Here is a 16085-nt window from a genome sequence, read left to right as displayed (position 1 = left end):
CGGTTGAATGGTTTTAATGTAGTCATAAAATTAGACTCCAAAAGTGGGAATTTGACACACTGCATTTAAAAGCCAAACCAGTTTGACCCCTTCTGAGCGTGAGCTCCTATACCTTAGAAATGGCCCCTTATGAAAAAACTTAATGGTGTGAACTGACCTCTGAATAATATAATTAATTATTATTATTTACTATAATGTGCTTACATCAGTCTGCATTACCATAATGCCAGCAGCTGGCAAGGACTGCCAGTCCTTACCCCAAAGGGCTCACACTCTAAGATCAGTCCTAAGAGTCTTAGGCAGCCAAAACGGAAGGATTTTCGCAAAGAGCTGCAGAACTGCACTTTGAACTGACCAAGAGTATCTTCGATGTGCCATCTCACCTGGGATATCAAAACTTTGGCCATGACAACTTGATAGCAACCAGAAGGTTTCCTTTCAGTGGCAGTCTGCCTGAAGGTAAGCTGAGGCACCAGGGGACAATTGGCGACGTCCCCACCATGGTGCTTTTCTCAGTGCAGGTGCATTTGTGAAGCAGAGACAGAGGTTGGGAAGGGAAGAAATTCGAAGGGGTTGGTTAAGGCCATTTCTGTGATAAATGCCTCTTGCGCCTTAGTAGAGAAATTCAGAATATCCTTTTCCTAGGCTTAAGCCAAAGTTGCCAAAGACAGCAGTCTAATATCAGGGACCTGAATAAGAGTCCGACTTCGTAAGACATTGCATATCCTCAAGCAATAGAAAAGTAAGCGGGAGCTCTGGGGAAGCAGGGCGCACAAATCCAGCCAGAGCATGCTTAGGTGATGATGCAGAGCATATGAAAATACCGATTCCAGCTTTCCTTCTGCTTTCTGCTTGGCTGTTGATCAATTATAAAGACAGTTAATTCTACTTAAAAGGGTCAGCAACGCCCACTGTGAAGCCCTTATTATCAGCTGGTTCTCCCTAAATATACAGCACCGGCTATTTTTACAGTGATCTACTAAGCTGAATATTTTTTTCAGTAGTTAGGGGCACAGACTAGCTCTAGTTGTCACTGAAGGAGTTACTGTGGTTCATTCAACCAGTAAAAAAAGTCCTAAGAAGCTGTAGCTTATGGGGCAACGGTGGTTCTGCAGAGGCTGTTAAAGGGAGTCTAGCAGATGAGCAAAACCTGACTGCCACAGCCCGAGACAGCCAAATGTCATGGGGGTTATTGTTTATTGTCAAATAAACTACTTCTGATGTAGTATTTCCTCTGAATAATTATTCATACTTTACAAGCCACCTAACCTAAAGGTATACTAGCTAAATGCATCTGGCTTCCCGTGCCTGATGTGTGGTGACCCGCTACCACAACAGACTGCCCCGGAGAGATCATAAATCTTTATAGCAGCAAGCTTCTGATTTATCAGTATTTCAAGAAGTGGAGAGGGATATTAGGTAGGTTTTTAGCCAAAGAGCCAGGCTTCTACCCCCAGGGCACAATATGCCGACAAGCTGACAACTTCCTTATTCCTTAAGGAATATCCTGGAGAAAAACATTAACCCAATAGAGATGTTTTTCTGCTTGTGAGGTGTGAGAGAAAGTAGTTACACAGAGAACATCCAAAAAATTTTAGCAGGCATTACAATCATTACAGTCTAGTATCTCATAAGATCTGCCAATGCCCTTTCTCTTGTGTGCTCAGAACAGCAGGCCTAAAGTTTCCCAAAACACGATTTCCACACAGCCATCCAAAATAAATTGTCATCCTTTCCTCTTTGAATTTGTTGTGCGGCAACAACTTGTCTTGGCATGAAATATTAGCCATATGGACACTAGAATATCTGCTTTGACCTTGACCTCAGAGTAAGTGCTGCCAAAAATGTGAAGATAACTCCTGCCTTTCGTTTCCAAGAGTGATGCTCCACCAGTATAGCACGATCTGCTCTCCTGGTTGCATCCCAGTGTACAGAATAGGCTTCTTTCTTTGACTAGGTGTTCTGCTGAGCAGCATATTGTCTGCGACTGGCAAGGAACTGGGAAGCAGTGTCCCAGACGATGGTTCATTTGGCAGGGATATTTATTTCAGAAATAAATAAATTTTTAAAAAAGAGCTAATTTTAGCATCAGGCAGTGGAAAGTGCATTGCTTGTGATTGGCTCTCACTGCGTTATCCACCCAGTGTTTTCATCTTCTGGATACGCTGCGAAGTAACAGGAGGCTGCTGGGGGCAAGAGGAGGTGAATTTTGTTGGTTGCAGAGCTCTGCGCTGTTCTGGTTCGGAACCGATGGTTGGTGATGGAAGTAGAGCATTTAGCTGGGTAAGAGGAATAGGTGCTGCTGCTTCGGTGAGTTTTTGCTACGTGTATTGCACTGCTGGCGAATGGGTGTGAATGATGCGCAGGATTCAGAATAAACACATTTCATGGCACTGGCATCTGCCCAACGTGCAGCAGAGTCCGAGGGCACAGTGGACACTGAATCAGAGATCTTCTTTCATTTTCCCAAATCCCTGTCTTCCTTTCCTGCTGGTGTCCATAGCAGATATTCCCAAGTAGGGTAGAACTAAAAGGCATAAGAACACTCACGGAGAAAGCTGGCAAGCCTGGGAAGGGCGGAGAAAGGGGCAGGAAGGGACTCCACAGGCTTGGCTGGAAGGTGATCATTACCCAGTTTGGAGTCCTGCAGCTTTGACGAACTCGTCTCCCTGATTTGTTAAGACTCTGGCAACGTTTTTCACCTTGCCACCGCAGGTTGAAATTCACACTAGCGCGATGCTAATGGTGCCATCTGATGATGCTCAGTGGGCTGTGCAAAATGGATTTATTCCATGTGCTTCCTAGTGGGCAGAGATCCACATTACACTCGACAGCTTCAACATATGGAAATGGTGACATGTGATTGATGTGGTCCCTGCAGGTCACGCTAACTCACGGCGTATTAGCCCTGCGTCCCGGGGAGGGTTGTGCTACTGCAGCTGCCCATGTCCATTATCCGGACTAGGAATAAATGGAAGAATTGATGTTCCCAGCGGTGTGAATCTGGCACCTCCTGAAATGATATGCGCTACAGAGGGTGGCGGGAGGCAAATTTCACACAACGCTGTCCCACAGCACATGTGAGCACAGAACGGGTTCCAACCAAACATTTCTGTATAGGTGCAAAGGGCAGTTGTGTTAGACTGAGTCAGGGCCCTAATAATCACATGGCTCTTTAAAATGGGTGTGATAGCTGTGTTTTCTTGTTCGTTTTTAACATTTGGAGATTTTCCACATCTCATACTCGAAAATAAGTGACTAGATTTTCTGAAGTTGCTAAGTAAATGACAGCATATATAACCCAGGAAGCCCTCTCATCAGGCATCCCTTCTTGACCTCATTTTCAGCAAGGGCTAAGCAGCTGCTCTCTCAAAAAAAAACCCAGATTCAGATTACTTAATGGCATCCAAGACTAAAGGCAGCCAAATTTAGGATTTTGTAGCCAAAAAAATGAGTGGATTAAGGTTCCTCATAATGATGCGGACATTCATCTGGAGGCCTCCTGGCCAAAATGAAAATGAAAACGTCTTTTGTTTCTACCTCTAAAGAGTAGGATGCTTTGTAGCTTCTACAGGGAAATCACCTGCCTATGGCACTTTAGAGCACTCTCCTGAGTCCATACTGCAAGTTTCTCTCTCCCTTTGCCACGGAGATTCCCTGCAACCTTCCCGTTCCCACCTCGCCGCTCCCACGGCCACGGGGCCACCGCAGCCCCTGCAGATGTTCCTTTCTCTTCCTACTTTCCCAGAGAAGCTGACAAAGTTGGATGCTAACTCTTCTGTCCTTCTGCAGAACATCCTGCCAGATGCGCAAGCCGAGCCATTCCCTGTCCACTGGTCCTTCCCCGGTGTCTCACCCTCTCTCTGTGTTTTTTCCTCCAGGTGTTCTACTGATCTTGGCACTGACAGAAGAGCTGGTGTTTTCTGTTCAGGTACTGTCTCCCACTGTCTCCTCCTCTCAGGGCTTCCCGATGGACACTACCACTATCACGGCCATGGGAACAACACCTCGCCACAAAGACCGCCACGCGGCAGAGCCCCTTCCCACGTCCGCTCGCACTGTTCCCCATCCCGTCAGCCTGGCGGAGAAAGCCCCTTCCACCGGGCAAAAGCAAGCGAGTGGCCCTCGCATCGGCGAAAAGGAAACGTATCATTTATACAACCAGAGTGCTTTGCACTCCGGACAGACTCGCCCCAAGGGGAAAATATTCCAGGTTTTCAAAGGCAACTTCACAGAGTCCTCGGAGACTTACCTAAAAACGACCCTGCACTCTCCCTTCCCTACCCTGAGGAGCCCTTTCACAGACCACCCGTTTCAGTCCCAGACCGCAGCGTCCAGCGATCCGAATGGCACGGGGCTGGCAAGAACTACACACTCAGACCCTTCTCCCCACCGCAACGCCTCGGGAAGCCTTAGGGAAGCAGAGCGAGGGGATGGGGCCGAGCTAGTGGTGCAGGAGGCAGATTTTGCCACCACAACTGCTGGACCATCAACTGATCCTGAAGCAGTGTCGGTGCCTTTTAAACCCACCCGCTATGGCGTATGGGATATGCTGAGCAAAAACAACTCTTGGGTAACCTTGAATCTCAGTACAAACGTCCCTCTGTTTGCTGGCCCTGGATCTGCAACAGCAGCAGCAGGTCACTCGGTTCAGACCAGTTTTGACATCGGTGTCTCCTCCCCGGCAGCGGGAGACCCCGAGGGACCCGCTCCAACGCAGCGCGGCGCGGTGACTAACGCGACCTTGCTGGGCAGCGCTCTCTCCTCAGCGCCCGCCACGAGGTTGTCCAGCTCCATGTCCACAGCTGGCTCCACCGCCACCGGGAACTTCCTCAACAGACTCGTTCCTGCCGGGACCTGGAAACCTGGGGTGCAAGGAAATATCTCCCATGTCACCGAGGGGGACAAACCCCAGCACAGAGCAACCATCTGTCTCAGCAAGATGGACATTGCCTGGATCATTCTGGCCATCAGCGTACCTATATCTTCGTGTTGTAAGTTAATTGCTGCTTTATTTTGCTTTCTTTTTCTCTTTCCTTAAAATTCGGCCCATGATTCAAGGACCAGGTGGAGTGCTTGAGATGGATGAGAATCACTAGGCAGCTAATGCGTTCACTGACCAAACTGCTTAGCTCCAAAATGCAGGCTATCACGGTTACACACTCAAAGCATATTTTCTCCATTGCTATTAGAAATCCCTTAGTCTTTTTGGACCCACCATTTGAGGTTGTAACACAAGGCTGAGCAAGTCTAGAAGGTGAAGCAGCTTTACTTCAAGGCATTTACACTGGTGACAAAAAGTTGTACAAGTCTTTAATCTAGGAACCACTATATTCTGCTCTGGAATTGGGTTTAAAAAGCCCACTGCTAACCCAAAAGATTAATGACAGTCATAATGACTATTGCCTTAAGAAACATCAGTTTTCCAGCGCAATAAAATATTCCATTGCAGGCAGTTTGTGCACTCAGATTTTAAAGTTTGATGACCAAATTGCTGGTTTCCTCCATTTTAATTCCAACTTTGCAGCTGCCAAGAGAGCAGGAAGAGTTTGAAATCCTGGCCGTAGGACAGCGGGAGTCAGCCACCTGCGGGACCAGGGCAGGTTGGGTTTCCAGAGTTGGCTTGGTGTCTTGTCATTTGACTCAGTTACAAAAAACCCAAGAGAAATTATGAGGAAGTTTGTGAGTGGATGCCAAGGTGCCCCCTGGGTAGCTGGGTTATGTCAGCAAGGTGGGACAACAGATTCTCTGGGGTTTCGCTGTCGCAGGGTGTGATTATGCTGATCTGTCTGGAGTGAAACAAAACCAAACATTTCCCAGCCTTTGCTGCCTGAGGAAACATAAAAGGGTAGCAGCCAACCATATTGAGTATTAATTCTGTTATTTGCAGCTACGAGCTGTACTGAGGCTAGATGAAGTCTCGCACACAGCGTCTTCCTGCCAAAAAGGACCGTGCTGCCCTCTCCTGCCCTCTCCGGGGCGCAGCCACCTGATCCTGCCCCTCTCCTTCTGCCTGGGCCTGACCTGGCACCTCTCTCAGCCGCTTCCAGATTGCTAAAGCGATCAAAAAAATATCCACTTTGCTCTTTGGTACTTTCTGTCCACCCAGTGAGCTGAATCAGCTCGCCGCAGGGTCAGATGAGCACGAGCCCTGGAGTGGATGAGGCTGCAGGAATGCACACCTGGAGAGGGAGCTGCACTGATCCTTTTGGCAGCTGAAAATTATTGGATTGGCTCAGCATAGCTGTTAGACTTGTACCGCTGGGACCATCCGTTCTGCTCTTGCCCACGTGGTTAGAACCACGAGTGAAAACAAAGCTTAAACCTAAAAGATGGACAGTCAAAATAAAGAGAAATCAAAGCAGAAGCGTGCGTACATAACTCTGCAAAAGATGGAGAAACTGGGGTATAGCAAGCACAGCGAAGCAGCGATATCTGATGATTTGATGAACAGTGGCTTGGCTGTCAATCAGTAGAAATAAAGCATCAACTAAATTCTTCCAAGCATTATGTTTTGGGCCAATATTCAGAAAGAAAGCTGGTTTGGATAGAAGGTTTCCAAATACAAACCACAAAATACAATACTGTACAACACAAGCAGAGGAAGCGTAAGCAGCATGTAAAGTGGTGTATATCTGTGCCTGCAGTGTGCCATGCATGAGCTCATAACTAATGATAGCTGTTATTATTATTAATAATACGAAGAGTCTGTTGGCAGGACTTTTAATCCAGTATTCATTAAATACTGGTGTTTAAACTTTTATTCTTATTTACTATAACAGTGTGTGTTCATACGACTACTGTGCCTATCCTGTTTCTTGTATTTGTGAGCTACATTTTTAAAAAGGCAAGTCTTATTTTGAAAATTATCTAGACCAGCTCTAATACAACTGAGTGTTTAAGTGATTCAGCTATTTAAGTCCTGCTTTCATGACCATATTTCTGAGGGTAGTCTTCAGTGGGACTCTCCTTTTAAAATCTGGGGATCCTCAGATGTATTTCAGAGTTGAAATGATTGGTAGGCAGGCATTTAAACGGGTTGGTTTTTTGTGGTTTTTTTTTTTTTTAATCTGGCTGAAGTACCTAGGGAATTGCTTTCATCCGAAAGTTATGCCGTTTAAACTATGCCATGAGAATTGCTGTTGTACGGGCATAGATTGTTCCTACAGGAGAAGAAAAATAAGTTAGGACAACCCGAAGCGCTTTCACCCAGATGCACACGTGTCGCCCGTGGCTCCCCTCTCTGCTGCACACCAGAGGGGCACTTCGTTTCCAGAGATACACCCTCAGGCATCGGTGTATCTTGAGGAACCGGTGTAGGGTGTGTGGTGTACAGTATGGGGTGTGCGGGATGGGGTGTGCGGTGTGCGAAGGGGACTGTCGCCACCTCCCGGGCACAGGCGCCTGCAGCCCAGGACAGAAAGCCCCGCGCTGTCGTTTGCTCGTCACTTGTGGCCTAGAGGGGGCTGATGCTAATAGACGGACGAAGAGTACGGCCATTTGGATTTCATTTCATCTTCGAGGGGTGAAAACGCTTTCGGGGAGAGGCTCTCACACATGTTGCGGGCACAGGCTGAGAAAACACTGCCCCGCTTCTGCCTTGGGATGCTGAAAGGTGGAGGTATCTGGGATGTCAAGACCCGGCCCCGTGCTGTTAAATACCTGAGCTGCCTTAAGAGGGAACCAGCCATGGAGAAAGTCACTGAAGACTTATCATGGGGGGTTATCGCTGCCTCGGAGCACTTTCAAGGCTTCTGGCCGGACCCACCGAGGGGAACAGTAAGCCCTGAGCTGCTGCTGAGACACCTGTGAGAAAGGATAAGACCCTGCACCAGGGGGAGAGGCGGCCCCGGGGCAGGGAAGTTACCAATGCACCCTGGAAAGAAGTGGAAGGAGGTGAGGAGAGGCAACGAGAGCCTGTGGGTGGCTGTAGAACTGCAGGAATCTAATTAACTCAGCTCCCTCCTCCTGCTAACGAGGAGTGCCCCTGAGCCAGCTCGCTGACCTCCGGGCTGTTCCCAGAGCCCCTGCAGAGCTGCGCAGTGGACGGTACATCTCTCTGCCGCCCGGAGCCCTTGTGCCTTTCCCCACAATCCCTCCCCTGCGTGACGGGTGGTGAGGAGGCTGGAAGAGCCTTCCTCCTCAGGGAGCTCCTGGGCACAGCTCCCACTGCCCGAAATCCTCGGAAGGAAAGACACACCACGATGCTGCAGAGACACGTGTGTCCCTCCCTGACACGTGGGACAGCAGGGCACCACACACTGCTCTCTGTCACACCTTTTATTGACAGGCCCCTGTTAAATGAAAACCTGTGGGTGTTTTAACTTCCGTAGCAGGGGAAGTGACCTGCTAGAGAGTGACCACAGGAACCCTTGGCTCCTCATCCCCATGGGAAGAAGTTCCTGGGGTGCTGCACTTCTCCTTGTGGAGGAAAGACCCTGCCAGGGCTCCTCGCTGGCCCATCCCTGCCATGGGGATTTTCCCCTTAGAGCAGGAAGCAGCAGAAGGTATGTTCAGCATCGCTGTGCCCTGGCATAGCCCCCCTGAGGACTGGCAGGTCCCACCAGCCATGCTGGTGGCACAGCTCAGTGGCGATAGCGCTATAGCCTGAAGACCTGGGCCACAGGAGTTCACCTGTTGAAATAAGAGATGGGATTTAGCCTCCCCGTCCTTACAGTACATATTTCTTTAAAGGTGCATAAGTTTCTGAGTCCCACTGAAATCCCTTAAAATGCTTGCCAGAAAAGTAATGCTTTGAATAGGAATGCGTGAGCCACATCTGCTGCTGGGGAAATCATTTCACCTTTTGGTACCTCAGTTTCATGGTATAAATAATGGAGGTAACGTTGCTAACACCACTTGAGGGCTGCAAAAATGAAGGATTTTGTATCATTGTGTTCCCAGAAAAGCAAAGTCGTATATAACATTGATCTAAGTATTTTCTGCATATCACAGTTCGAGCTGTTTTTGCGGTGTCCTTCAGGCAGCCTTGAACATTTTTGTGCACGTGCGTTTGTACGTGTGTGGGTGCCTGTCTCTGCAATGCAGAACCAGATACAACACAAACGCGTTTTAAAAACCACCATCCTGGTCCTTGGGCTCCCGGTACTTACGTCTCTGTAATTACAGAATGGCAACGATAAAACGGGGAAGAACAGAAACTTGCAAATCAGATGCGCAGAAGTCAATTCATTCAGTCAGTTCTGCTGACACGGGAGAACGCGAGAGGAAGGCTGAGCCTCCGAACGCAGGCGTCAGCAGAACTCAAAGAATATATGAAGAATTGCCTTGGACCTAACCCCACTTAACTCACATTTCATGCACTGGGACGCTTTCCAAAATTATCTCACCCGCTTTCTCAATCACAAAACCTACGAACGTTTGCTTCCCGGTCTGAAGCGAGAGGGATCCCAAAGCCTGAGTCTAATCCCCAGGTGTGAGCTCAGACTGAGCTGGAGAAAAGCCTCCTGTCGCCAGATGTAAGCAGCTGTGGCCAATAACCAAACCCATCATGATACCTGTATCACAGCTAAGGCTGTACTACTATAGGCGCCACAGTACATAAGGGAAATTGAAAGAAAGACAGAAAAAACCACTATTTTAGTTATTGAGGCAAGGGTTCTGTAGAAACTTAGTTTATATTATGATCTGCAGGCATAGGGAGAGGTAAATTAACATCCTTCAGTCTGAATATCTCCTGATTTAAAGTGCTTGCAACGTTCAGGTCCGTTAACATTGTGTTTTACGTGTGAGCTGGAGAGTGGGGGAAGGGGGTACGCAGCTGAATGAGACTGGTAAAATATTTAAGTGAGTTGAAAGAAAAGACAGAAGACTATCAGGAAACTGTAGGGAGTTGGTATGATCTCATTTATGAGATCTGCATTTATGAGGCCAGTATTTAATATGGTGTATAATCCCGGTGGTTTATGTTTTTTAAAAAAGATTGGAAGATTAGAAAAGCACCGTGTGAATGATTTAAGGGCTGAGAAATGCAACATGAATCCACTTGTGTCACCATGTAGTCCAGGAAGAGGCTGAAGCCCACACATATGGGGGACGTTTCTGATAGCACAGTGGAAGTTTTTAATAAAAAAGGCAAAAGGAGATTGATGAAGTGGCGAACAAAGCTGGAGATATTTAGAGAACAAGGGGAACATAAACATGTCCCCACAATGGAAATGAGGTTTTGAAATGAACTTTGTGGGAATGGGATAGAAACCTGGTCACTCCACGTCCTTAAATGAAGCTGGGTGTTTTCCTATGAGATGTGCTGTACCTTAAGTACAGCTCATGGTTAAGTTAACAGGTGAAAGTCTTCTGATGTCGTGTCACTTCGTGCAGGTGAGAGTAGATGATGGACATGTTCCCACCAGCCTAGAAACCTGTATATCTGAGAGCATCTCATTTTTCCCATTTGTGGGATGTATTATGTCCTGCTTCATGGGGGGTGGCGGGAGAAGCGGATAATGCAGACCTAATTTGCCTTAGGGCCAAAAAGAGGCCAGCGTCATCCAGAGCTCATCAGCATCTCTTAGCCCCTGAGTGCGTGGGTTGACTTTTCTCCCTCCAGGCTAGCAGCAGGCCAAAGAACACGGGTTAGAATTGCTTCTGAACATTCTGAACCTCCGGTATCCACAAAATTGCAGACACCCCTGGTATTTCCTAACGGGTGTTACAGTCTCTGTACGGGGAGCTTCAGGCTGACACAGGGACAACACTGAAGTGTCTTTGTGGCACTCACTATTGACTTTAACATGGAGCAGGCAAAAGAAAAAGTCAGTTTAGCTTTTCTGACTCACGGAAAGCATGCAGGTAAGCGCTTGAAAACCGGAGAAGAGTTAGCCCTTTATCTGCCCAAAGGGTTGGCCATCTCTGAAACAGAGGTGATACATGGCAGCACTGAACAACAGCACTTTCTCGTCCTTACAAGGCCATCACGTGATATACCAGGAAAGATAAGCTGGGTATTGCAGCTACTGTTTCTTACTTCAGCTCTGTCGTTGTTGTTATTGCCATTTCTCCCTTCCAAACCATCTCTGCCCTCTATGTATTTCATCCACTTGCTGGCTATCCCAACTGTCTGTCTGGAAAGAGGTTTTTCAGCAATACACATAATTCTAATCACGGGAGCAAATAGCTCTATAATAATATTGGTAAAGCTGTACCCTGTCCTTAGCATTGTTCTGGAAGTGAGCGGTCCTATGTTAGCTACATTAATTTCACTAAAATATGCCCCGAAAGTGTAGTTAATGTGAGATGAAGAGGGAATAGCCCCATTCCAGCCCTGCTGTCCTCTCTCTTCCCTCTAAAGTCAGGTCTTCTCTGCTTTGAATTGGGGCAGCTTAGGTAGACAGCCTTCTGCTAAGATGTGTTATATTTGAGGAAGCTCAGGAACCCGTTTTCCACAGTCTTCCATCCGGTTGCCTGTGTGTGTACTAAGGTTGGAGGCCAAGAGTGTAATTAAGGGCAAGAGCATTATTGCTGTGTAGCAACCATATCTGCACATGGCAAGGCCTTTTCCTGATGGAAGAAGCAGAGATTTCTCTCGACTCAGCGTCACCAGCTTTCCAGCCCCTAAAGCCCAAATCCGATACTTCTCTATCAGCAGCTGCAACATTTTTTAAGCTGTAAAACCCCAGGCTTTCAAAATATTTGCACAGCGATAGAGTTGGCTTTACTGGAGCTCTCGTATTCTCAGGCACCTTCAAAAATGCTCTGTGCCTTAGGGAGCACTTGCTGCCGGAGCACCGAAAAGCTCCAAGGCCTGTTGGCTCTCAGCAGCAGTGGGGAGGACTAAATGTAGGTCCTGCTTCACTTTCCAGTCTTTAACGAGCCTGCAGGCCGGGCTGGGACGTGGAGAGGGTGGCAGCAAAGTAGGGAGCAAAGATGCGGCCCTTCAGGAGGACGGGCATTTCCCCGGCCGGGGAGAGAAGTTCTGGTGGCCCCCATGGGGTCCCTGCCTACAGGCAGAGCAGCAGGAGCCGGGCTGTCAGCAAATGAAGCTGTTGGTGATAGAAAGACTGAAGCAATAGGAGTCAAAGATAATGGTAACTTTGATAATGACCTGCTTTTCTGAAACATGCAGGAACAGTACGGGAGATTTTTCCATTAGTTTCGGAAGATTTATAGGATAAGCTCACCTTTCCCTTTGAATGAGACATAAACTGCCTGAACTCAAACCCATTATTTTTTTTTTCTTAGTAGTTTATTCTTTTGTTTTAAATAGAGCTCTAGCCTTGCACTTTCATATTGACATTTTATGAGAGTAGATGGGATAAGGAATTAGACCCATGGCATATGGGTAGCTGCAATGTTTGTCAAAACATACAAAGCAGCTTTGACCTCTTTGCAGTCTTCTCTTTCCTCTGGGCTGTAATTCTAATAAATAATTTTGGCTGTAGCTGGGAAAATAATACATTTCTCTGCTTCATGAATATTTTTCTCTCTTCTTCTCTACCATGAGGGGTTTAGAAATAATGGAGTGAATTTACAGCAGGGCATTCCCTATTTCACAGGTACAAATCAAAGTAAATACATGTCCAGCTACCTGTCTGTCTGTATAAACCAGGTAGATTACGAGCACAACCGGTCAATTAATTCCACAGGTGTAAGGTAAGCACACAGAGCTTACGCATCGCTCCTCTGAACAAACCCTTGTACACGCCTCAGCTTCTGCCTGAGCAAGGACCGGGGGGAGCAGTAAGTTCGTTACGGTGGGTTTGTCTGGCTTTCGTAAAATTGCCACGATTACCTATCTGAATTGCAACGGAGATGACTAAACCGAAAGCAATTCCAGAAAATAACATTCAACCAGCTTTGTCTTCGGCCCACCCGCTGGGGGAGCGTTATCCTGGCATCTCTGCGGCCAGGGGGTGCCTGTGGCCTTGAGACCAGAGGGATAATTTTCACTTGCTGGACGCTTCGTCTTGCCTGACTGCTCTACTTTAAGCTGAAATATTTCAGATTGCAGAATCTTAAGTGTGCTCTGCAGAGACGGAAAAAAATCCAGGCTCAGATACCACCACTGCCCAAGCAAGTGTGAGAAACGGATTACGCTTATCAGTAGGTCCCACATCCTGATAGAGCTGATGGAGACAGGCAGGAAAACCCCAGCTCTGAGGTTAATGCTACCCTGGAAGTGTAAGCTACGTGAGGCAGGTGCCGGTGGGGATCTCCACGCCACTTCACCACTATCCTGCTCAGGACCCCACCTGTTCCCATCAGCCCATCAGCTGGTCGCTGATGTTTTGGAGCATGGTCGCAAAGTACCCAAATATCCAAGTTACGAATGGCAGGTGACAGAGGCAGGGATCGGTGGTACTTCAGGGCAGAAGCTTTTGATATTGAAGACGTGCGACTACATACGTTAATGACTTTGAGCCTAGGACAGGTGTCTCTCACTGCCCGGTTGCTAATGTGCTCATCGCTGCAGCCTCTGAACTTGATAGAAGCAGAAAAGATTTGCCCAGAGGCATCCTTCGCAGCCCCCGGGGAGTGTCCTCTGCCCCACGGGGTCTACAAATCCCTGCTTAGGTATTAAAATACCATCAGTTACAACAGTAAAGCTTTTCATTAGCCCGGCAGCCACATCTTGGAGATTATAAACTCACATCAAAAAGAAAGTAAAAACTGCATATTCTGCCAAGCCCAAAGCCTCATCTGCTTGGCCCGGATTCTGACTTTATTGTGTGGGGTTTGTTAGGAGAGAGCCAGATCTGACTGAGAGCGAATTGTAGGAATGAAGGTCACCATCCCTCTCCTCAAGTAACATAAAAAACAAATCCATGATATTGATGAGCCCTTATTGAAAGGAAATAACCAAATTTTTGACGTTTCTATTGACAGCAGTTCTGCTGACAGTCTGCTGCATGAGGAGGAAGAAAAAGACGTCTAACCCAGAAAACAACCTGAGCTATTGGAATAACGCTATTACCATGGACTACTTCAACAGGCATGCTGTAGAGTTACCGAGAGAGATCCAGTCCCTGGAGACTTCAGAGGTACGTCACTTGCAGAACTAGTGTCTGAAAACACTAACTGAAGCCATGCTGGGAGAAGGGGAGAGGAAGTCACATTAATAAAGCCTTGAAATCCCTACGCGTATTCAGGGGAAACAGCTTTTTGAGAAAGACTACACATGTATACTACTCCTACACATATATCAGATGGGATAAATGTGTCACCAAAACCAGATTGCCATCCTGTTCCCAGGCATTGCAGATATGTTCCATATTGCTGTGACAACAGGATAAGACAGTGTGTAGCGGTGGCATATACTCATCAACCTTTACTTAATGGATCTGACTGGTTTGGTGGGATTAGTCATATATGGGCAGGTGATCCTGTGGATAGAAATGTATTCTCTGGCCTCAGAGACAGAGAAGAATAATTTAGCTTAGTTCAAAGGTGTTTAAAACCCAGAAACAGTGGAGAGTTTGGGTTTACGCTAAAGTGATTTTCAGATCAGCTAGCTGACTAACTCATCTCATTAAATTAAAAAAAAAGTCTTTAAAAAGGAACCTCTGAGATGTGACTAGACAAGCCGTCAGAGTCGCTTCATTAACCCCGCTGTGCTGGCAATCGTGTTGCTCAAGCTGAGGCAGGACCTGGTCTGGCCTTACCAAGAACTGAACGATAGGCCTATTCGCATACAGGATGGTCTCCAAAAGCTGCCATCTGAGTCATTTAAACCTGATCAGAACGTGACTGAACTGGGGTGTGATCGGGTAGCTGGGAACCATATATGTGGTTTTCTGACCTTAAAAAGAAGCTGAAAATGCATCTCTGAGGAGTCAAGCTGAGCTGATAGACAGGAAACTATTGCAATGTGAAGTGGAAGTGAAAAAGGAAAGAAACGTGAAAACTCAAATTCTGCTAAGGGACCTGAAGCTTGGTGCATCTGACTTCTGGGTCCCCAGATTGAGAAGGAATCAGCCTGGTTATCAGAGGAGCTCTTCACTCACAGCTCCTGCTGCCTGAGGAAGGGCAAAACGGGCTCACCAAACTTAGCTCTGTGGGAGCTGGAGCCCCCAAAATTCAAGCACTTTTGGAGGGTTGGGAGAAGCAGTCCATCGCTCACGTGCGTTCGCAGCAGAGTGCCCTGTGTGCTCATGGAGGGCGAGGGGTGTGAAGTGCTCACCCTGCTTCTCTATCTTTCTCCTAGGACCACCTCTCCGAGCCACGCTCCCCCGCCAACGGCGACTACCGCGACAGTGGGATGGTCCTCGTGAACCCCTTCTGTCAAGAAACGCTGTTTGTAGGACACGAGCAAGTCTCTGAAATATGACCCCACAGCTGCCCGCGTGTTGCAGTTTCATCTCTGCTGTCTCCAAATTATAAATAAATATATATATATTATAAATATAACCTTTGTGTAACCCTGAATTACAAGAAATGTTTTCAGCTTTTCTTTTCTCCCTCAGAATTGTCAGCCCCTTTTTTATAAGTGTGGTAAAACTTTACAGAACAAACTGTGGCTTTATAAAATAAAGGTATTTCTAAGCAAAACACCTGCCAAACGGACTGTTTTCTTCACTCTCATTGACAATCTGCTGCTCAATAGCCTTGGTCTGGGAGAATGTTGGCTGGTTTTGGTGCAGGCAGCACGTGCTGGGTACAGCATCCTGCATCCTGCATGACATTGCTCAGCCTGGCCATGAGCATTCCTGCTCGGTGACTGACTGTCCCTTCTCTTACTGTAGAATGACTTCGGTTACTCCTTTCCTTTGGACTGCCAAGCTAGAATACAAACGAGATGGGACCAGCTCCATTGCCAGAAGCAGTCTGTATGGCTCCTGTGCCAGTCTTGTATCCTTTGCACGACTCTAGCACTGCCAGGGCACCGACTGATGCACCCATGGGATCCAGGGACATGCAAGACATGGGCAAACCCGTTGGGGTAGTAACGTTGCCCCATTACTTTTTTATGTTACCTTCTTCAGACTTAAACAGGAGAGCCGAGCTCCAGTTTGAGCTCCAAAACCGTTTTACAGGAGCAAGAACCAGAATGACCATTTTTCCTGTGTAAATGTCCTAACCACACTTCACGTTGGAGACGCAGCTGCTCTACTCTGGCCCAATGAGTC

The 16085-nt window shown here is 47.4% G+C and overlaps 1 protein-coding gene across 5 annotated transcripts in view; it reads left to right on the top strand.

Moving 5' to 3' along the window:
• Positions 1-15507, top strand: part of TMEM108 (transmembrane protein 108) — a 165836-nt gene extending 150329 nt beyond the window's left edge. For 4 of the 5 annotated variants that reach the window (XM_054192592.1, XM_054192590.1, XM_054192591.1 and 1 more), the window contains 3 exons: positions 3882-4994; positions 13846-14000; positions 15164-15507. In XM_054192592.1, coding sequence (XP_054048567.1) covers positions 3882-4994; positions 13846-14000; positions 15164-15286 — 1391 coding nt within the window. In that variant the 3' untranslated portion in view covers positions 15287-15507. The remainder of the gene's footprint in view (positions 1-3881; positions 4995-13845; positions 14001-15163) is intronic. The other variant, XM_054192593.1, reaches the window with a different exon arrangement.
• Positions 15508-16085: the final 578 nt, after the last annotated feature.

Source organism: Rissa tridactyla, chromosome 2 (assembly GCF_028500815.1).
Source record: "Rissa tridactyla isolate bRisTri1 chromosome 2, bRisTri1.patW.cur.20221130, whole genome shotgun sequence".
Taxonomy (NCBI): domain Eukaryota; kingdom Metazoa; phylum Chordata; class Aves; order Charadriiformes; family Laridae; genus Rissa; species Rissa tridactyla.
Note: the sequence above shows the minus strand (reverse complement) of the source record. Positions and strands in the feature narration are given on the sequence as shown.